This window comes from Peromyscus maniculatus, chromosome 1 (assembly GCF_049852395.1).
Source record: "Peromyscus maniculatus bairdii isolate BWxNUB_F1_BW_parent chromosome 1, HU_Pman_BW_mat_3.1, whole genome shotgun sequence".
Classification (NCBI taxonomy): domain Eukaryota; kingdom Metazoa; phylum Chordata; class Mammalia; order Rodentia; family Cricetidae; genus Peromyscus; species Peromyscus maniculatus.
This window is the reverse complement of record NC_134852.1, coordinates 42,067,931-42,090,566: the sequence shown is the minus strand read 5'-3', so window position 1 is coordinate 42,090,566 and position 22,636 is coordinate 42,067,931. Positions and strand designations below refer to the sequence as shown.

The window sequence follows — 22,636 nt, the reverse complement described above, 5'->3', positions numbered from 1 at the left end:
TCCCATACAATTCGAAGCAAGATCCAATCAGCTCTCTTTATAAGATCAATTCTATTGCTTTTGGGATATTTGCTGTTAATTTCTCCCAAAAAAATTACTGCAAGCTCTTTGCCAAGTTTCACTTTCTGTCCATAATTTTTCAATGTCCTCCTCAGTTAAAGGTATGACAATTTCTGCTGGGTCTATTCCTGCTAATTGATGAAGTCTCAATTTTCCTTTCCAAATCAAGTCAGAAATTTTTTCCACATAAGTTTTTAACTTTTTATTTGGTTTATTTGGTAAAAGTCCATTCCAATATAATATCTTCCCTCTGCATTAATATTCCTGTAGGAGAACGCCTAGAAGGTAAAATAACCAAAATGCAATCCAGCTTTGGATCAATAAGATCCAAGTGCCCTTCATGTACTTTCTTTTCTACCAAGGCCAATTCTTTCTCAGCTTCAGGTGATAATTCTCTTGGACTATTTAAGTACTTGTCACCTTCTAAGGTTTTGAACAAGTTATTCAGTTCATCATTTTTTACCGCAACAATAGTTCATAGATGAGAAATATCTCCAAATAATCTTTGAAAATCATTAAATTCTGTAGTCTATTTCTCCTAATTTGCACCTTTTGGGGTCTAATTTTTTGTAGTGCTATTTTATATCCTAAATAATTAATAGAATCTCCTCTTTGTATCCATTCAGGAGCAATTTGTAATCCCCAGCAAGACAAAATTTTCTTTACTTCTTAAAACATTCTTTCTAAAGTATCTGCATTTGAGTCAGCTAGTAAAATATCATCCATATAATGATAAATTATAGATTTAGGAAATTTTTTATGTATCACTTCCAATGGCTGTTGTACAAAGTATTGGCACAGAGTTGGACTATTCAACATTCCCTGTGGGAGGACCCTTCATTGAAATCTTTTAACTGGTTGAGAATTATTATAAGTAAGCACTGTAAAAGCAAATCTTTCTCTTTCTTCTTCTTGTAAGGGTATTGAAAAGAAACAGTCTTTTAAATCAATAACTATGAGAGGCCATCCTTTTGGTAACAGAGTAGGCAAAGGAATTCCAGATTGTAGAGAGCCCATTGGCTGAATTACTTTGTTAATTGCTCTAAGGTCTGTTACCATTCTCCATTTACCAGATTTCTTTTTAATAACAAATACAGGAGAATTCCAAGGGCTGGTTGATTGTTCAATATGCTGAGCATTTAACTGTTCTTCTACCAGCTCTTCTAAAGCCTGGAGTTTCTCTGTTGTTAAAGGCCATTGCTGGATCCATACAGGCTTGTCTGTTAACCATTTTAAAGGTAGAGCTGTTGGTGTCTTTGGAAGATCATCAGTTGTTGTGCCCTTTTCTTGTATAATATGGATGGCTGGTGACCAATCATTAGAACAATATCTTCTAATATTTCTCTCTGAAATATGTGCTAGTTTATGATTTGTTTCTGAGATCGGAGGGATGTTAATCTGACTATTCTATTGTTGCAACAAGTATTGACCCCACAGGTTCATAGCTATGTTAGCCACATATGGTTTTAATTTTCCTCTCTGTCCTTCTGGACCTCTACATTCGAGCCATCTTGCACTCTGTTTCACCTGAAATAATGTCCCAATTCCTAACAGTTGAACGTTTACCTCCTGAAGAGGCCAAGTTGGATGCCAAAATTCTGGTGTAATTATGGTAACGGCTGCACCTGTGTCTACCAGACCAGTCAACAAAACACCATTTATTTTTATCACTAATTTTGGTCTTTGTTCATTAATAGAAGTTTGCCAAAAATTTTTCTTTATGTTTTCTCCTGAATTTTCTATTCTCTCTGTTTCATCATTCTGATCAGCATGATTTATTCCAATAGGCATTTGGTTATTTAATTGCTCTGAGTAGGGGTTTCCTCTGCAGCTGCAGGAAAGGTTTGAACTGGATTTGCTATGGGGGCCTGCATGAGGCCCCTCTGGGAGTTTCCCGAAGACTGAGGCAAAGGATTACCCTGTCTGTCCTTTGTTGATCTACATTCATTGGTCCAGTGTTTTCCCTTACCACACCTTCTGCATACTCCAGAAGGAAGGGGCATTCTGTTGCCATTGTTCCTTGAAGAAACATTGTTTCTAGGAATGACCTGTTTACAGTCCCTTTTCAAATGTCCTTGCTTTCCACATCCAAAACATCTAACATTCCTCAAACTTTTTGAAATTGCTTCCCCTACCCACGTATCATGCTCATCAGCCTCAACATTAACCGTGTCTCTAATCCAATCTTCCAAAGGTGCAGATCTTGCCTTTAACAGCCTGATTATTTTTTTGCATGCTGCATTCACATTCTCGAAGATCAAAGATTCAATTATTATCTTACTACCTTCTGAATCTGAGACCATTCTTTTTACTGCTGAAGCCAGTCTTTGTAAAAAATCTGTGAAAGATTCTTTTGGGCCTTGCATAATCTTAGTAAATGACTCAGATTTTTTTCCTGGTTCCTCAACTCTGTCCCATGCATTCAAGGCTGCCATTCAACATAAAATTAGGGTTTGGACATCATATAAACATTGTGTGTGTACTGAAGTATATTGGCCTTCTCCAATAAGCCGATCCTGGCAAACTTGTATTCCTTTATCCCTCCATTGTTTTTCTATGTTTTTAGCTTCATCCTTGAACCAAGTTAAAAATTGAAGCCTCTGGCTGGGTTCAAGAACAGCTTGTGCCAGCTCCCACTAATCCTGCGGTACAATCCTAATATATGTTGACCAAGAGTTTAACATTTGCTTTACATATGGGGAATGCATGCCATAAGATACTATAGCCTCCTTAATCCTTTTAAAATCCATCATTTCAATTGGAGCCCAAATAATTTGTGTAGTCATTTCATCAGGCAACTGCTGTGCGATTACAGGATAAATTAAGGGTGACTGTGTGAAAATAGGCTTTTTTTCTGTAACCTCATGATCCAAACTTGAAACAACTTCACTGTTAATTTCTTCTGTCTGAATTTTTACAGGTTTAACAAGTTTTTCTAAAGCTGTCATCCTGGCACTTAAATTGACTATCTTTTTAAATAGTAAAATGAGGATAAGCATAGTGATAAACTGCATAATTCCAACAATACTAATCTTCTCATATAGTTGTTCCATTGTCAGACTGCCTAAAATTTCAAACAAAACCTAATTTTCTTCCAATGTACACATAAAACCTATTTTTTTTTTAATGTGGAAAAAATTTCTCTTTTAAATAGTTTCCTTTAAAATATCTGATATGTTATGACATACCAAATCTGCGTAGAACAGTAGAAATCCGAGGAAATTTCAAAACAGCCACCTAGTGTCCGAGGTGTGAGAGAGAGAGAGAGAGAGAGAGAGAGAGAGAGAGAGAGAGAGAGAGAGAGAGCAAGAAAGCGTAGCCGGCTAAAGCTTAAATCCAGCCATGTGTTCTCTTTTGAGCTCAGTGAAGGCTTGGCTCTGGCTTCCTTAAGCTCCTACCATGTGCGTTGTCTTTACAGGCAGGGTCCCTGTTCAGCAGGGCAGGCCTGAGTTGTTTGTAGCACCGGCTTTAAGCAAGCAAGTCACGATTAGTCTGAACTGAGGCCAAGCTGACCTGGGCCTGGGCTAGGGAGCCGGCCGCTCGGACTAAGGAGCTGACCACCTGGGCTCGGGAGCCAGCCGCCCTTACACGAAACCGGACCTGCCAGCAAGCCAAGCGGTTTTTAATGGATTCTTGTCACGTTAGGCGCCAGATGTAGATGTAACCAGCCATCTTATTAAATAAGAAACACAGAACCAATGTAAAAGAGAAAGCCAAGAGGTCAGAGCTCAGAGCTAAAACCCTACCCTTCTTCCTGTGGTGCTCCTAGCTCTCTGAAAAAGACCTACTTCCTGTGAGACTATTTAAAGACATACAAAAGATAATTTTTTTTGTTTCATATTTGAGCAGGTAAAATATACGATATGTATTTTGTAGGGTTTTTTTTTGTTTGTTTGTTTATTTCATGTTTGTCGTCAGGATTTTCAGGGGTTTCCTCAATCAAACCTGGTTTCTTCTAACCCCAAATGAATCCACAGCTTCTCATTTCCTGTAGAAATCAAAGCATAACCTTTCCCGCAAAGTAACATGCCTTTTGACTTTAATTTTGAAGTCAAGATATTTTTAAAATATATAGTTTGGTTTGATCTACCAGGTTTCATAATCCAGTGTCTCTTGCAGCCAAAAAATTTAAAGACAACACAATAACATATAGGATCCAGACTCTCTGTGTATTTTCTATTTTTACGTGGCTTTTATAATATTACTTTACTCCCCTTTTAAAGACTTTATTTTTTAAAACTACATATTTCTTTTTTATGACTGTCTCCACCTTCTCTTTTTTTCTCTCAAGCCTATATATATTTTTAAGCACACTGTAACCCAACTAGAGGGTTTTTTTTCTGTCTGAATCTGTCTTTACTGTATATGTGTAACCTTTTTTGTCTGTATGAGCAAAACCCCAATGCACATAGCATGGAGCTGGGAGACACAGCTCTGTACCTTGGACCATGTGAGAGACTGCAGGAACCTGGCATGCAGTTTAGCTCCATGCTGGCAGCTGCCAGGATATGTGTCTCTGTACTGCAACAGCATGGGAGTCATGAGGCTAGGAATTCTCAGCTCCATCAGGCGTTATGTGTATGTACATGGCCCTAGATGTTGGATGCCATTTGTAGGTGAAATTTTCCTGTCCCAACCACCTGCTCCCAAATAACCACTCAAGGTCTTAATATTAATTATAAATGATAGGCCAATAGCTCAGGGCTATTACTAACTAGCTCTTACAACTTAAATTAGCCCATTCCTATTAATCTATGTGCTACCCTGAGGCTTGTGGCATTTACCTCTCTGGCATGTCCTACTTCATCTCCATCTGAATTCCTCTGTTTGGTTGTCCCACCTATACTTCCTGCCTAGCTACCAGACTGTCAGCTTTTTTTAAACCAATTGGAGTGACAAATCTTCACAGTGTACAAAAAAGATTATTCCACAGCAGGTAACCATGATTAAAGTTAATTTTATTTAATCAGAAAATCAGGGTTTGCAGTGTGATCAAATGATGCTCACAGTTTTCTGCAGTGATTTCTCCAAGGTCTAAATACCTCCAACAAACAACTGTTTCCTTCTGATGTTTACCCTAGGTACAGTGAAAAACAACCATTTATTCTAATGTTTACCCTAGATACAATGACTCTACTACATTTCCATTACAATAAACAGACATCTATTCACAACTATGAAATGAGTAGATAAACCCAAAGAAAGATTCCATCAGGCTTAGAGAATAAGTGAAATTACTGGGATTCTTAGAAAACAAGGGCATTCAGTCAATTGTACTACCAAAACGTCCCAACATACTCAGTTTATACCTATGTTTGTCACATAATTGGCCAAAAGTCTGTCCTGAATGTAATATTTTTCATTTTCTTTTTTCTTTTTGTTTTTCTGAGACAAGGTTTCTCTTTGAAGCTTTGGGGCCTGCCCTAGAACTCTCTCTGTAGACCAGATTGACCTTGAACTCACAGAGATCCACCTGTCTGTTCCTCCTGAGTGCTGGGATTAAAGGTGTGCACCACCACTAACCAAAGTAATAATATTTTTCTAATCTATAGCATGGAATGAATTGTGATTCATGCTTTTTTGTGGGGGAAGGGCTTGGTTTCCTGAAACAAGGTTTTACTGTTGGGAGTAATCATTATTGTGTGTAATTTTATATAATTTATCTGAGGTTAGCCTTGAGTACACTATATCACTATATACCTGAAGCTAACCTTTATATATATATATATATATATATATATATATATATATATATATATATATATAATATTAATATAATAATATATTATATAATAAATATATAATATATTTGATATTATATATATATATATAGTGTGTGTGTGTGTGTGTGTGTGTGTGTGTGTGTGTGTGTGTGTTGTGTGTACCTGAGTGCAGGAACCTGTGGGGTCAGAAAAGGGCATCAGATCCCCTGGGACTGGAGTTATAGATGGTTGTGAGCTGCTGTATGGATCTGGCAAACTGAACTCCAGTCCTCTGTGAGTGCAGTAAGTGTTCTTAACCACTGAGCCATCTGTTCATCCCCTCACATTTAAAATTTTGTATGTTTGTTTCTTGAGACAAGGTTTTTCTGTGTAGCCCTGGGTGTCCTGGAACTCTGTAGACCAGGGAAGCCTCAAACTCACAGATCCACCTTCCTCTGCCTCCTGTTTGGTCATATAGTATTACTTATATATGTCTTCAGGACTGACTGTTTGGCGCTGGACAGCCAATGTACTTATCTTTTCTCCTTGGTTTGTATAAAACAGACATGTAGGGATGGTGAGTAGCCCAATATGTTAAGGTGCTTATTTATTTGTATTTATTTTTGGTAATGCTGAACATTACATGTAGAATCTTGGCCATACTACATATGCCCCTTACCAAATGACCATAATGACAAGTCCACTTTTCTTTAAGATTCATTTCATTTTATGTGTATGAGGATTTTGCTTGCATGTTTGTGTATGTACCAAGTACATGCCTGGTGACTATAGAGATCAGAAGAGGGCATCAGGTACCTTGGAACTGGAGTTAGAAATGGTTGTGAGGCACCATGTGGGTGCTGGGAACCAACTTGAATCCTAAGCGAGAGCAACAAATGTTCTTAACCACTGAGCTACCTCTCTAGGCCCAACAAGATCATTTTTAATATTTGTTTACTACATGTATTTATTTTTTGTATGTATTTATATTTGAGTATGAACATGCTATGTCATATATATGAAGGATGGAGAACAACTTTCAGCAGTTACTACTCTCATTCCACAATGTGGGGATAGAGTCTATAGTCATCATGGATACCACTGCAAAAGAAACTTCCTTGTTCATAACAGCAGGTGGCATGCTTCCACATGGTTGCTGGTGACAGCACAGACTATGAACATCAATACAGATGCGGCCAAGGACACCAACTTGACTTTCAGCAGCAGTACAAACTACAGACATCCACATGACCTTTGGTGGTAACATGGACCATGGTCATCAACATGGCTCCAGTGGGATCACAGGCCATGGATATTCACATGGCCTCTGGCAGTAACACCAGTATCAGCATGGCCTCCTGTAGCAACATGGTCCATGAGCATCAACAAGGCCTATGGCAGTAGCACAGACCGTGGATATCAATAAGACCTCTTAGCCACAGCAAGGACCATGGACACTAACATAGCCCTCAGTGGTACCTTGGACCATAGACATCAACATGGCCCCCAGTAGGAGCACAGACAATGGACACCCACATGGACTCTGGCAGTAACACAGACTACTGACATGGACATGGCCTCTGGTGGCAGCGTAGATGACAGACAGCAGCATGGTCTCAGGAAGCAGTCCAGGCCATGGACATCCATATGTCTTTCAGTGGTAAAATAGACCACAAACATCAACATGGTCATAGGTGGCTGCACAGATCACAGACATGAACATGGCCTCCTATAGACCACAGACATCATCAGCATGGCCCTCTGGTGACAGCACAGACTACAGACATCAACATGGTATCCATTGGCAGCACAGATCACGGATGCCAGTTTGGCCTCTACAGACCACTGACACCAGCACATCACCTGGCTATAGCATGGACAACAGATATCACATGGCCTCTTGTGACAGCACAGTCCATGGATGTCTTTTAAGGAGGTCCAATCTAGAAAATGAACCATTCTTTATCTTCAACATCCTTTCATTGCTCAGTCAGAGCAATTGTATGACTGGGCAGTGATTTCAGGAGAACAGCCTGTGAGAGCTCCAGGCTGCTTAAAACCACCCTGCCAGCACTACTCGGCAAAGCTCCCCAGTCCACTGCAGCGATGGCCTGAGGATGAGCTCTTCTATTCAGCAACAACATGTTCTTTGTCTGCTGGGGCCACACTCCCATACCATTCCCATACCCTTCACTGCTGCAGCTCTAGTTTCACCATTCTTCATCATGCATCTCTGCTCTGCCATCTTTTCCTTCCAGTTTCATGAGAGCACTTTTAAAAAGTACCTTTTCATAAGACCTGCCTTTTTGTAATTGTTCAGGAGATACTGTGGGCTCTGAAGAGTCCTCTCCTAAGCATCTCCCTTCAGAGCCTCCATGGGTCTCAGGCTCCTTGAGCTACTCCTTGGTCCTACAGGTGCTGGCAGCTCCCTCTGTCTTGAATAAAATCTATTTTTTTAATTTATTTAATGTATATGGGTTTTGTATGTATGTGTATCCATGTACCACATGAAAGCCTGATTTCCTGGGAGGCCAGAAGTGCATATTAGATCCTCCAAAACTGAATGGTCGTACACCATCGTGTAGGTGCTGAGAATTGAACCCACATCCTTTGCAAGAGCAGTAAGTGCTCTTAACCACTGAGACTTCTCTCCAGCTCCAGTATTGAACCTTTTCTTTTTTCTTTGCTTTCTGTTTTTTGTTGATTTGTTTATTATTGTTTTTTTTAGACATGGTTTTATATGGCTGGTCTGAAACTTGATACATAGACCAGGCTGGTCTCAAACTCATAGAAATGTGGCTTCCTCTGGCTCCTAAATGCTGGGATTAAATACATGCACTACCATGCCTGGTCCTGAGTGGCCATTTTTAAGGAGGTTATTCTGAATTTCTCAGCAAATTTGTTCTTCGTGCACACAGAAGGTATGAAGATTGGTGTTTGACTTCTGGTTTTGTCACATGTTATATCATCCATTAGCCCTGGTTTAGAGTATAAGGTTTTCTCTTTATAGCATCATTTATAAATAACCTCACCTTTACATTCCCCTTTCTCCTTTAGATGTTATTGTTTCTTTACCTTATCGGGTATATGTGTCTTTATTAGTAAACTAAGAGTGGTGAAAGCATATCATGATGTGTTCCTAGGGCTTGCTCCACTCCCCTAGGAGTCAATTCCTGTTGACTGCAGTTTTGTTGTATATAGTCATAGTTTATTGACTGAAGTTTTTTTTCTGAAGATAAAAATACCTTTTATACATCCATTGTAGTCATATGACTGTTTTTGTTGTGATAGTACTGATTTTTTGAGACAGGATCTTACTGTGCAAATCTGGCTGCCCTGGAACTCACAGAAATCAGTTTGCTCTGACTCCTGACTACTAGGATAAATGGTGGATGCCACTATATCTAGAAATACAGCTATTTATTGTTTAGTGCATGATATGAGGGTTTCAAATTTCCTTATGGTGAAGGCTGCATTTCTAGTATGAATCACATATGACCATAGCTTCTAATTGTTTTATGTGCTGTGTTGATTTTTTTGTTGTTGTTGAGAATCTTTGTGCCCGTGTTCATTGGGGTTAATGTACCTTAGGTTTGTTTGCTGTATCCATGTGTAGCTTTGAAGTCATTGTATGCTGGTGAATATGGTGACAGCTAAAAAGCATGGCTGTACCTCTAGTGGGTGTTATTATATATTCAACATTAGACTTTCTTCTTAAACTGTTGAGAATTCTCTTTGTCTTGCTATTTTTCTATTTGATTATAATGTGACATAGAGTCATTTGTTGATGTATGACTTATCTCTCCTGTATTTTCTTTCATATCTTTTCTAAATAATACACATAGAAGGCACATTTGCTTTTCGATGATGATGCATATATTTTAAATTATCTTTATATTCTTTCAGTTTTCTATAATCTGCCTGGATTATTTAATTTATTCATTTTTGAGAAAGTATTTCACTATATAGCCCTGGCTGGCCTAAGACTCATTAAATAGACCAGGCTGACCTTTAACTCAAAGTGATCTACCTACCTCTGCCTTATAATTGCTGGAATTAAGTATGTGCTTAACCACACCCACTAGTTTAGTTTACTTAAAGCATTTTTGTTGTTGTTGTTTTGTTTTTGAGTTGTGATACATGCCTTTAATTCTGGCACTCAGGAGGCAGAGCCAAAGTTTGAAGCTAGTTTGATCTATACAGGGAGTTCCAGGGCAGCCAAGGTTACATGGAAAGAAACTGAAGAGTTCTGCACTTCATACTCATTCAGTTATTGCCATTTTATAAAGCTTTCAAAGTTGTCTTTAATTTCTGTCTCTTTCCTTGTCTGTCATTCACCACACAAGCCATTCCAGTTGAGCTTTGATTCTAACCACACCACTGAAGGTGCCCTCTTCAGCATTCTCAATACCTATTTTGCCAAGTTCTTTGCTCAATTCATTCTCTATTCCTTCCTTAATTTCTAAAGACTCACCAACATAGCAGGCCACCTTTCCCTTGATTGCCTCCCCATGGGCTTTAGTGACTATTTAATGTTGTATTCCAGGTTGTAGGTGCTAAGGAAACAATCTGCTGTTCAGCTATACAAAATGGTTAACTGACAACCTCATCTTGTAGGCTATGGATCCACTTAGACTTTGAGTCAAGGACATGCTCTTCCCCAGCCTATCACCGAGTAGGCCTGGTCATCTCTACATATGTCAGTATCCTTTAGTGAGCAACCTTTTCTCCAGGACTCCCAGTTTTGTGATCAAAGACCCTTAGACCAGTGTTTTGGTCTTAAGCCTCCCCTGTTCAATCCTGCTTCCTCCTCACTCTGCACAGGTATCAGATCTTAACTGGAAGACTTGGCCAGCACTAATTCCTTTACCCTTTACCACTCACAAGCAGCCTCACCCACCACTTCTTATCAGCCTCATTCCATTTCAGCGATTAAAGCATTTTTTTAAAATTCATTTTTATTTATGCCATGTCTATGCAGTGCCTGCAGAGGATAAAAGAGTGTTAGGTTTGCTGGAACTAGAGTTACAGGTGATTGTGTGCCACCTGATAAGGGTGTGAGGAGCTGAATCTGGGTCTGTACGAGTATCAAGTGTTCTTAACCACTGAGCTATCTCTTCAGTCCTTCAGCTGATTGTTTTTATGATTATTCTCTCCAGTATAATTTGTCTTAAATGTTATCTTAAGGTTACCACTGCTGTGAAGAGACACCATGACTATAGCAAAAGGAAAACATTTAATTGAGGGGACTTGCTTACAGTTTTAGAGGTTCAGTCCATTATCATCATGGCAGGGAATATGGTGGTGTGCAGGCAGGCATGGTGCTGGAGGAGCTTAGAATCCTACATCTTACAGATAACAGGAAGTCAACTGACAGTCACATTGAGGAAAGCTTGAGCAAAAGACACCTCAAAGCCCATCCCTACAGTGAAACATTTCCTCAAACAAGGCCACACCTCCTAATAGTGCCACTACCTTTGGGAACCATTTTCTTTCAAACTACCATAAATATCTTTTGTTGTTATTGTTCTAATTTTATTGTGTTTTCTTTTTTATTTACCTCTGTTTCCTTAAAATTTTCTGGAAATGCTGATTGAAAGTGATAATCCAGTCAGTGAAGAATGTTAGTATAAACCCTCTAATGAAAGTTTCTGATTCATTGATCAAAGCACAGGTCCTTAATTAGATTTCTTGTCTTTCATTAGTGGACTGAACCTAACACTTTTGCAAATTTTGTTTATTATTTCCCACTTACAGGACACTGCACGACCAAACCTGAGTTGATCTTCAAGTTAGAGCATGGATTTGGGCCATGGAGTTTAGCAGAAGCCTCTATCCAGAGCCTTCCAGGTTGGTAAATGCGTACTGAGCAAGGGAGGTCAGCAAGAGGACCGTTCATCCTGTTGGTCATGTTAAATGCTTTTCATCAACTTACCTACTCCCAACCAGACTTTTGATTTTTGCAATTTCTGGAAAGAATTAGCCATATGAACTCATTACCTTGTTTTGGTTGTTTCTGATGTGTATTTTCCTTACCCTGTTGTCTGTGGTAATGTATTGTGTCCCACAAAATATTGTGCAATCTAATAAAGTTTATCTGAGGATCAGAGGAAAAAGATAGCCACTATAGTAAGCATAGAGGTCAGGCAATGGTAGCACATGCTTTTAATCCTATTACTCAGGAGGCAGAGTTCTGTCTGGATTGCTGTGAGTTCAAGGCCACACTGGGAACAGAGGCATGTGTGTGGTATATACCCCTAATCCCAGCACTAACCATAAAGGTCTGGAGTTCTGGACAGACAGACAGGAAGTGACAGAGCTAGGCAGGAAGAAGAAGTGATATAGCTAAACAGAGAGAGGAAATGAGATGGCAGAACAGAAAGGCATATAGGCATGGGTATATAGGAAGTAGGTCTCTTTGGAGACTGAGGAAGGGTAAGGTGAGGTTGGTGTAGCTTTTCCTATGCCTCTGATCTTTCAGGTTTTACACACACACACACACACACACACACACACACACACACACACACACGCCCCACCGCAAAAAAAAAAAAAAAAAAAAAAAAACAGCTAAACAACAAAGGAGATTAAATTCAGGGTTGCTGTTTAAAAAGAGAGAGGGGGGGTGAGAGAGGATACAGATAAGGGGTAGATTATTGAATCTGCTTGTAAAAAGGAACTATTTGTTTTAAATATTTTACATTGAATTGGATTTTTCTGTATTATATACAAATTTTGTATTGGACTCACTAATATAGGATAAATAATGAAATGTTTTGGTGGCATACACCCTTAATCCTAGCATTCCAGTGAGTTCAAGGCCACAATGGAAACTGCCAGGTATAGTGACATACACCTTTAATCCCAAGACTTGAGATCTCATTTCTTGCTTGGGAAAGACACACGCCTTTAATCCCAGGAAGTGATGGCAGGAAGTAGAAAGGTTTGTAAGGCCTGAGGATTAGGAATTAGAAGCTTCTAGGCTTTTATCAACAGTTCAACTGAGATCCATTCAGGAAGGACTTAGAAATTTCAGTCTGAGAATTTGTGGAAACAAGATCAGATGAGGAGTTGTCAAGGTAAGGTTGGCTGTGGCTTGTTCTGCTACTCTGATCTTTCAGAATTCACCCCAATATCTGGCCCTGGTTTTTTATTAGTAAGACCATTTAAGATCCGTATTACAGTTGTCTTAGTTTGGGTTTTATTGCTGTGGAAAGACACCATGACCATTATTATTATGGAGGGAAACATGGTGACATACCGGCAGACATGGTATCGAAGGAGAAGCTGAGAGTTCTACATCTTAATCTGCAGGCAGCTAAAGGAGACTGTGTACCACATTGGGTGTAGTTTGAACATATGAGACCTCAGAACTCACATCCACAGTGACACATTTCTTCCAACAAGGCCATACCTTCTAATAATGCAAAACCTTTATGGGCTAAGAATTCAAACACATGAGTATGGGGGCCATACCTATTCAAACCACCACACCTATTTTCTACTTTCCTTGCTCTGAAGTAGGATTAAAAAAGGAAACCCTTTTTATTATCTCATTTACATCTTATTATTATTGCTTGTTTTTTTCAGACAAGTTTCTGTGTGTAGCCTTGACTATACTAGAACTCATTATGTAGAGCAGGCTAGCCTTGAACTCACAGCAATATGCCTGCCTTTGTTTCAGTGTGCTGGGATTAAAGGTGTGTGCCACTATACCTAGCATAATATTTATTAATTTTTACCTGAAATTTGTACTTCAATAATCACATATTCTGTAGTGTATCACTTTTTACTTTAATTTATTAATTCATCTGTTTACATTTATTTATTGTGTGTGTGTGCTTGTACACATTATGGCTCACTATTGTGGAGACCAGAGGACAATTTGTGGAAGCTGGCTCTCCTCCTACCATTTGGGTTCTTAGGATAGAATTCACGCCATCATACTTGCAGCAAGTTTCTTTACCCTTGGTTCCATCTTGCAGGCTCTAATTTGTTTTTATATTTATTCTATGTTTATACCTGGTTTATTTTGGTAGCAGTGTTGTTATTGCAATTTGCTTTCTCTTCTCTTAGTAGTGATAGAGATTGAGGCTACAAATGAAGGCTGCTGATGGAAAAGACCCTGACATAAAATGAGAAGAGCTAGCCATCCCTACACCTGTACCAATGGCACTCTGGAAATTCAGTCATTGTGGCAAAAGAGCAAGCAAAAGTGTCAACTGTGCCACAACATGATCACTCTAATAACTTAACTCAGTGACTGAATTGTCATTTGTGTGACTGGGGTAGTTAGAGGCCTTAGTGAGGAAGGTACTGTTCATGTTTTGCTAAATGGACCTGATGTGCCTGTCAGATTGCTGGTTAAATATTTATGCATGTATCTATAGATTAATGCCAGTGTCAACTTTGGTCAGAGAAGCTTACTTTTGCAGTGAGTACTGGTTACAGTAGGATTCATGACTGGTCAAAGTGCTAAAACATGAATGTGTTGGACATGGTATGGAGTCATGAAGATCTCTGTGAGTTATTAAGCCAGCCCAGTCTACATAGTGAGTTCCATTACAGCCAGGACTACATAGATTATATCTCAAAAAGAAAAGAAAAAAGGGGGGGGGGAAATAAATGAATGGAGTGATCCATCCAAACTGAGAACATTTCATTTAATGTAAGGGACAATATAGGGTCTTCACTCTTGAGTCTTTTTGAAACAGATGTTAACTTTATAATGAGCAGAAAAGCAAGCAAAAGAAACCAAGAAATACAAGTTAAGAAAGAAAGAAGTGATAATTCAATTTTCAGGTGACATGACCCTATATTTCAATGACCATAAGGGCTCTTAAACATTGTCTGTAAGTAACAGGGTACACAATAAACATAGCAAATTGGTTACATCGCCTTCCCTCCCTCCTTTTTCTGCTAAGAGTAAGATCCAGGTCTTAACATATACCAAGTGCCGTAATTCATTGATAGGGCTTCAAGCTGGCAGCAACTTGTTTTGAAACAGCATCTCATGTAGCCTAGAATGACCTTGATTTTTAATTTAAGATCACCTTGAATTTCTAAAATGGTGTCACCTTGCCTAGTTTTATGTAGTGCTGGGGACTGAAACCAGGACTTTGCTGGGCAAACACTCTACCAGCTTAGCTTCCAATATCTTTTCTACATTTGAAAAATGAACATGTTGAGGATGAAATGAAGAAAACAATGTAATTTAAAATTACCTTAAAAAAAACAACCTAAGCTACCTAGGAATACTCTAAATTGTGTATACTGCTAAAACTTTAACACAGTTTTGAAATTGAGGTGCTAGCAACATAGCTCAGTGGATAAAGGGACTTGAGTTCAATCCAAGACTATTATTGTGGAAGGAGAGAATCATTATGTATTTGTTCTCTGACCTCCACACATGTGGTTTGGTTTGTGTGCACCCCTACATATAAACAAATAATTAAATGTAATTTTTTAAAAGGGAGATTTAAGAAGACACTAAAGACCTCACATTTTCCTATATTAATGCAATTAATATACTCAAAATTAATGCAATTAGTATACTCAAAACTTATTTTTTAAGTTTATTATTATTATTCAGTGTTTGGGCATGGTGTGCATGACAGGGCCATATATTTTATAGCATGTATGTGGGAGTCAAAGGACAACTATATGTAGTTTTTTCCTTCCACCTTTATGTAAGTTCTAATGATTGAACTCACATTACCAGGCTTGCACAGCAAGCATCTTTTCCAGCTGAGCTATCTAGCCAGCCCCTCAAATATCCTTTTTTGTGGTGAGGGGGGTGGTTGTTGTTTTTTCGAGACAGGGTTTCTCTGTGAAGTTTTGGTGCCTGTCCTGGATCTTGCTCTGTAGACCAGGCTGGCCTCAAACTCACAGAGATCTGCCTGGCCCTGCCTCCCGAGTGCTAGGATTAAAGGCTTATGCCACCACTGTCCATCGAATATCCTTTTAATGAAAGCTATCTATACATTCAAGACATTCCCAGGAAATGATAACTTATTCTTTAGAAAACAGGAAAATATAAACATGTAATTGTTTTACAGAAGAAATAAGTCCAGCCAGCCAATGGAATCCTGTAGAAAAGGTGTGATGCTGGACATACCTGCTTCCAAAGAATGCTACAAGAGCTATATTAGCAAAAATAGTAAGCTGTTGGCAGAAACCATTATTACAGACACTGTAATGGACTAACACAATGATGCAAAAGTATATTCAGACAACTGTAGCCATCTTTTTCTCAAATTACAAAGAATCTATATTTCATCAAAAGGACTTTAAAAGAGAGTTTTATAAAAAGTAGATCTCCGCACATAAAAGACTGAACCTAGACAGGTATTTCTTCCCCTGTACTTATGGAAGAGACCTTAATAGAAGTGCTTTAATTTTGAAACAGCTGGAGAAATTCATGTGAATACAATTGAATAAGCCAAGTATTTTGACTTTTGAATAGAATGTAAACACCTGTGGAATGTGAATGTATAGCAGGGCATGGTGATTCATGCGTAAAACCCCCAAAGTCAGAGGAGTTCAAGGTCATCTTCCACATACTAAGTTTAAGACCAGAAAATGACAGATGAGACTAGATTTCGAACAAAAACAGCTACAATAACATAAAATGAATACATTTCATAAATTTAAAATTTCTACCCAGCAATAACCAGAGTGGAGAAGTATCCATAGAAAAGAAATACCTTTGCTAGGTAATCATTCAATATGGGATTAATATTGAGAATATGTCAAGAAAGAACACATACACACAGTTGGTGATAATATAGAATTATTCAGCTGTATAATCCAGGTCTCCTGTGTCTGGCTATATGTGTGATAGGATTAAGTATACAGTGGCTGCCCCTCAAGTCCCATGCTCACAGTAACCAAGATATGATATCATCCTTTGTACTCATCACTAGATTCATCATAAAAGATGAGGCACATTTCTGGTGTATTAGTCAACTGTGAGAAGAATCAGATTGGTCTAGGCATGGTGGTACACACCTTTAATCTCATGGAGTATTCAGTGTTTATTTGCAAGATGAAGTAAATAATTTGTATATTCTTCATGAAGAAATAAAATGTGTACCATTATCAAAAGTCAATATTATTTTATAGTTTCTATGAGAATGAGAAGACACATGAACAAGATTTTAGAGTTATTCATGTATGGGGATATTTTCATTGTCATTTTAGGTGTTCATAAAATGACTGTCCCAATTGAGAATGACCAGGAATATCACAAGGGACTTTTGTGGCAAGTTGAAATCACCAACAGGCAGATATCAAATGAAGAAATTGTTGAAGTAAGTAAAATATTTAACTTGAGTTCTTAACATATTTCAGATGTAAATGTAAACATAAAGATTGGAAATTAGGAATCTCTCTTCAGGAACTTATCTCAGGTCAACAAGATGGCTCAGTTTGTAAAGGGACTTGTCACCAAGCCTGACCATCTGAGTTTGATCCCCATGTCCCATGTGGTAGATGATGAAGAAAAACCCTGAAATTTGTTCTCTTCCCTCCATATGTGTGCCATGGCATACATATATACACACAAGCACCAATATAATTTGAAAAATGAAAGAAATTAACACAGGCCTGGGAAGATTGTTTAGTCAGTAAAATGCTAGACATAGCATGAGAACATGAGTTTGTATACTCAGCACCCATATATAAAACAGCTGTGGTGATATGTATCTCTGACTAGTGCTATGAAAACAGAGAGATTAGGGTTACTGGCTTTGCTGGCCTGTGATTCCATCCCAACTAGGAAGGTTCAGGCCCAGTGAGAGACCTTTTCATAAAATAAAAATAAATATAGTGAATAGTGATTTATGAAAAGACTGAACAGCAACCTTTAGTAACCTCACATATTCATACACAGACACACATAAACTTGTATATACACATTTGTTCCCTCCTATATACTTACAAAGGAGCTTACAGCTGAGCGTCTTTGTCTATTGTGTGGTTGTTAATATTACAGCTGGAGAAGAACATGATAACTTTAATGATAATGGAAAAATTATTCTGACATCCTGATCGTTAATTTGCCATAATCTCAGTCAAAGTTGAAAGTGATGTTGTCAATGTATTTGACCAGTGATATTGTTAAAGACAATATTATTTATGCATAAATTTTCATATTAAATAGATCTCTGGTAAACTCAGTAACTATTAGATATCTTTATATATGACATTTATCTATATAGCACAAGATAGATTCTAAACCAAAGTTAGAAAGCATGTTCTAAGAAAAAGCCCTGTGGCTGTATGAAATATAACTAATTCCTCTGTATCAAGGCAGAACTGATGGTGGCACAGAAAATCTGCCAGGGGACATCTTATGAAGGGAAAGCATGTGTGAAGATGTTTTGCCAACAGTCACAGCGCACAAGGGATCAGAGCACACTCGCATGTGAGACAGCTTTCAGTTATAAGTCACTTCTCAATAATCATCAGAGCCCTTTAGAGGAAACACCCTGTACACATAGACAGTGCAGGAATACATTCTCTTGGAAGTCATACCTCACTGAACATCAGAGAAGTTGTATAGATGAGAAGCCATATGAAAGTACAGGATATGGGAAAGCTTCCCACACCAAGTCTCAGCATCAGATTACTCATACAGATGAGAAGCCCTACAAATGTCTGGAATGTGGGAAATACTTCTACTACAAGTCACAAATCACTGAACATCAGAGAAGTCATACAGGTGAGAAGCCTTATGAGTGTACAGAATGTGGAAAATCTTTCAGCTATAAGTCACATCTCACTGTCCACCAGAGAAGTCATACAGGTGAAAAGCCACATGAATGTACAGAATGTAGGAAAGTTTTTTACTATAAGTCACAACTCACTCGACACCAAAGAAGTCATACAGGAGAGAAACCCTATGAATGTGTGAAATGTGGAAAATCTTTCTACTGTAACACGCATCTTTCTCTACATCAGAGAATTCATGTAAGTGAGAAACCTTATGAGTGTACAGAATGTGGAAAAACTTTCTCTTTCAGTGCGTGCCTCACTCGACATCAAAGGACTCATACAGATGAGAAGCCATATGAATGTACAGAGTGCCCCAAAGTTTTCCACTTTAAGAAACAACTTACTCATCATCTGAAAAGTCATACTGCTGAGAAGCGCTTTGAATGTAAACAATGTGGAAAAGCATTTTACTGGAGGTCTAACCTTAGTGTGCATCAGAAAACTCATAGTGGTGAGAAGCCTTTTGAATGTAAACAATGTGGAAAAGCATTTTACTGTAAGTCCCACCTCACTGTACATCAGAGAACTCATATAAGTGAAAAGCTCTATCAATGTACAGAATGTAGGAAAGCATTCTATTCTCAGACACAGCTTACTGTACATCAGAAAACTCACACTGATGAAAAGCCATATGAATGTAAGCAATGTGGGAAAACATTCTACAGCAAGTCTGGGCTTACTGCACATCAGAAAACTCACACAGGTGAGAAGCCCTATGGATGTAAACAATGTGGAAAAGCATTCTATAATAAGTATTTGCTCATTGAGCATCATCGAGTTCATACAGGTGAGAAGCCCTATCAATGTACAGAATGCAAGAAAGCATTCTACTGCAAGAAATATCTTTCTCTACATCAGAAAACTCATGCAAGTGAGAAGTCATTTCATTGTGCAGAATGTGGGAAAGCCTTTTCCTGGATGTCACACCTCACTCAACATCAGAGAACTCATACAGGTGTGAAGCCCTATGCATGTGAACAATGTAGGAAAGCTTACTACTTCAAGAAGCAGCTCACTCGACATCAAAGAACTCATACACATGAGAAGTCATTAGATGTAAATAATGCAGGAGAACAATTCAAAGCAAATGCAACTTCTCTGTGTATGAAAGAATTCATACAAAGGAGAAACTCTGTAAGTGTACCAAATGCAGAAATTTTTCTTCCTCATGTCACACCTTACTCAAAGTCAGATGAGAAAGCCTAAGGATGTAAAGAATCAATGAAATTTTACTAAAATGTATAATCAGAAAGCTTGCAGGTGAAAATCTGATTAATTTTAAAAGTATGGTAAACTTCTAGTGTAAGTCAGCTGTTACTCAACCAAGGAACACATACCACAGTGAGACATATCTCTGTAAAGATTGAAGGCGTGGTACCACAGTGCTCTGTAAGAGAAGCCATATGTGTGAATCCTATGAAGTTAAAAAATGTAGAAAAGCTGTGTCATTCTTCATTTGACTTGAATATACTGTGAGTAACACTGAATGTTAAGAACAGAGGAAAGCTTTCTAATATTAAGCCTCCTGAATTCATACCTGGAAACTTATGCAGGTGTGGGGCCCAATGAAATTAATGAAAATGGACATGTTTTGTTTTTTTGAGGTAGGGTTTCTATGTGTAGTTTCAAACTCACAGAGATCCTCCGGGCTCTGCCTCCTGAGTGCTGAGATTAAAGTTGTGCACCACCACCACCCAGCCTGACATGTTTTAAAATAGAAATCAGGCTTCTACATTAGAAACTTCATATATGATATGCCAGGTACAGCAAAAATTGTAGTGATGTATATTACCACATGCTTTCAATTCTAGATCCTCATCCTGAGACTCTGTGACTGAAGGCTATCCTTAGCAACAGATGATCTTATTCCATATGATTAAAAGCAGTAAAGCCTACTTGAACTGTCCCATGTCAGGTAAAGACATTGCAACCCATATATTTAAAACCCTAAGAATATAAAGAGTGCCAAAAATTTTAAATTGAACTTGAAATTGATCTGGCATTGGAAACCCAATAGAGGTGATTAACCAGAGGAGTCCAATTTGAAAACACTTCAGTAGTTAAACTGAGTTTATTACAGATTTGCCAGTAAAGTATAGATGTAAGGATTCAAGAAAAGGCATTCAGCCATGCTCCCACAGTACCAGCCATCAGATAACTCTTGCAAGTGAGAGCGCATTTGAAGTTTAGAAGTACACTTGGCTTAAATGTGGCTCAGTGGCAGTAGACTTATGAGTCTTGTATTTACACAGAAGTTTTCGTGTGTCATCTTGATTTAGAATATTTACATTCATGGGACATTTGTATATCAGGTAGAATAGTCTATAAGTTTTAATGTCCCATCAGATATGAACATTTTTAATGTGTCACATTTTTATAATTGTTTAGTTTTGAGACAATCTTGATGTGTAGCTTGAGTATCCTCTGATTTCTGCATGTGCATAGTTAGGTACCTCCCCCCTACACACATATAGAAAATATACACACAGTAGAAAAATATCAAAATTTTTTATGTATTATGAAATTGTATAACAAAACATCAGGATATGTCATTTTCATGTTACTCTTCAAATAGAATTTTGCTTAAATGTGCTATTAAAAGTTAAAATGTTCAACTATAACCCAATAAAGAAACATAATAATATACCTTGCCAATATCCATTAGGCAACTTTTTTTTATTTTGGGGGGCTTTTTTTCCTTATTGTAATGCTTTGAATCAAAACCACAGACTTGGGCATTCTAGACAAGTGCTCTATCCTGAGATATAGGTTCCTAGGCAATGTTTTGATGAATTTGTGGTCATTGGAACTTTGTAGTTCAGTCTAATCTATTAAAGCCCATACATACATAAATATCTGTGCTTTGTGGATAGTAGACTTTATTTCCTTGAGTGGCTTCATCATAACCATATAGAATATGTGCAGTTTGTTTAGAAATATAGGAACTGAAGGTCAGAGTGTACCTTAATAATAGGGCATATGCCTCTGCGTGTATATTTTATAACTGTAATCCCAGCACATACAAAGGATATAGACATTTAAAGACAGGAAGCATAATATCAAGAAAAGGTATCAGATTCAAAATCATTTCTTTGTGACCTTGACCAACTATGCTGCACATTCTAAACTTTAAGATACTTCCCCAAATAGTGCTTCCAATTTGAATATCAAACACTCAGAACATAGACATCAGACAGAGATTCCATGTAGCTGCACAGCATATAGTGACTATGTCCCCCAAATTGTTAAGTTACCCACTATTTTAAAGAAGCTTAGGGGATTATTTATGAAGCAAATACAACTAAAACCAATAAACTCAAAGATAAATAAAATATATAAAGCATTTAGGAATGAGTAACACATTTTAATCAGAATAAAATATGCACAGTAGATAACATCATAAAAATGAGAGGCACAACATCAATGGAATAACATTTAAGTAAAGAGGGGAAAATAAAAATCAGATACAGAGTTTCATGTTTTGCAGTCTTTAAAGAGCCAAATAGAGGACACAGTGCAATTCAAGTTATACATAATTTCATAAAAAATAAAATTAAAATAAATGCTGATGAGAATCTTGAATTACATATGTTTATTGTGTATGTATATGTCCATATTCCATAGTGTGTGTGTGTGTGTGTGTGTGTGTGTGTGTGTGTGTGTGTGTGTGTAGGTTTGACAGCAACTTCCTTTGAACCTCTAAATATAACATTAGGAATAAGCATTTTTGCAGATGTAATTAAGCTGGAGACCAGGATATGAATGATGTCATCTGGATTCTCCAGAAAAAAAAACCTAAATAAAATAATACTGTCCTCATAAGGAGAAACAGCAGAAGTGGTGTGAAGAATGCCTATGTTCTTAACTACTCTCTTGGCCAAGGCAGTAGGTTCACAAGTTCAGAAACAGTCTGGGCTACAGAGTGAGTACAGGTCCACATGAATGATAGTGATGTTATTTCATAAGAAAAAGTACAAAAAATGGGCTGAGAAGTTGATAAAAATAGAACACTATAATCAATAAATTAGGAGGTGAAAACAAGATTAAAGTTAAGATCATTCTCCAGCTATATAGTGAAGTTCACGCCAGCATGATCT

The 22,636-nt window shown here is 37.9% G+C and overlaps 1 protein-coding gene across 3 annotated transcripts in view; it reads left to right on the top strand.

Moving 5' to 3' along the window:
- The window catches only part of LOC102910850 (uncharacterized), a 39,102-nt gene extending 16,988 nt beyond the window's left edge, over window positions 1-22,114 (top strand). For 2 of the 3 annotated variants that reach the window (XM_015990388.3, XM_042275145.2), the window contains 3 exons: window positions 11,520-11,612; window positions 16,965-17,074; window positions 18,075-22,114. In XM_015990388.3, the coding sequence (XP_015845874.1) occupies window positions 11,520-11,612; window positions 16,965-17,074; window positions 18,075-19,745 (1,874 nt within the window). In that variant the 3' untranslated portion in view covers window positions 19,746-22,114. Of the gene's footprint in view, window positions 1-11,519; window positions 11,613-16,964; window positions 17,075-18,074 lie in introns of those variants that run through there. The other variant, XM_015990389.3, reaches the window with a different exon arrangement.
- Window positions 22,115-22,636: the final 522 nt, after the last annotated feature.